At 41.3% G+C, this 402-nt stretch overlaps 1 protein-coding gene across 2 annotated transcripts in view; it reads right to left on the bottom strand.

The window, feature by feature from the left end:
* The window catches only part of clcn3 (chloride channel 3), a 32,208-nt gene that overhangs the window by 6,481 nt on the left and 25,325 nt on the right, over positions 1-402 (bottom strand). The window contains exon 14 of one of the 2 annotated variants that reach the window (XM_020619671.1): positions 18-93. The exons of the other annotated variant lie outside the window; for it this stretch is intronic. Coding sequence (XP_020475327.1) covers positions 18-93 — 76 coding nt within the window. The remainder of the gene's footprint in view (positions 1-17; positions 94-402) is intronic. 2 annotated transcript variants of the gene reach the window in all.

The raw sequence follows: 402 nt of genomic DNA, 5'->3' as shown, positions 1-402 counted from the left end.
GGGGCGGGGCTAATCACCAGGGGCTCCATGTGCTGCTTGACCTCCTCCAGATGCTCTAATATATTCTTCTTTGTGATGATGCCCAACACATTCCTGAAACACACACCTGTTACTGGGTAAACTGGCCCAAACACAACAAAACAACAAACAAAAGAGAGAGAACAGCAGCAGCACAAAACATACATAACAGGGTACAGTGAGGAACAGAAGTATTTGAACACCCTGCGATTTTGCAAGTTCTCCCACTTAGAAATCATGGAGGGGTCTGAAATTCACATTGTAGGTGCATTCCCACTCTGAGAGACAGAATTAAAAAAACATTTCAGGAAATCACATTGTATGATTTTTAAAGAATTTATTTGTCTTGCACTGCTGAACATAAGTATTTGAACACCTGAGAAA

The sequence above is a fragment of the Monopterus albus genome, unplaced genomic scaffold (genome assembly GCF_001952655.1).
Source record: "Monopterus albus unplaced genomic scaffold, M_albus_1.0 scaffold225.1, whole genome shotgun sequence".
NCBI lineage: Eukaryota > Metazoa > Chordata > Actinopteri > Synbranchiformes > Synbranchidae > Monopterus > Monopterus albus.
The sequence above is the reverse complement of the archived record's forward strand: the minus strand, read 5'-3'. Positions and strand labels throughout refer to the sequence as shown.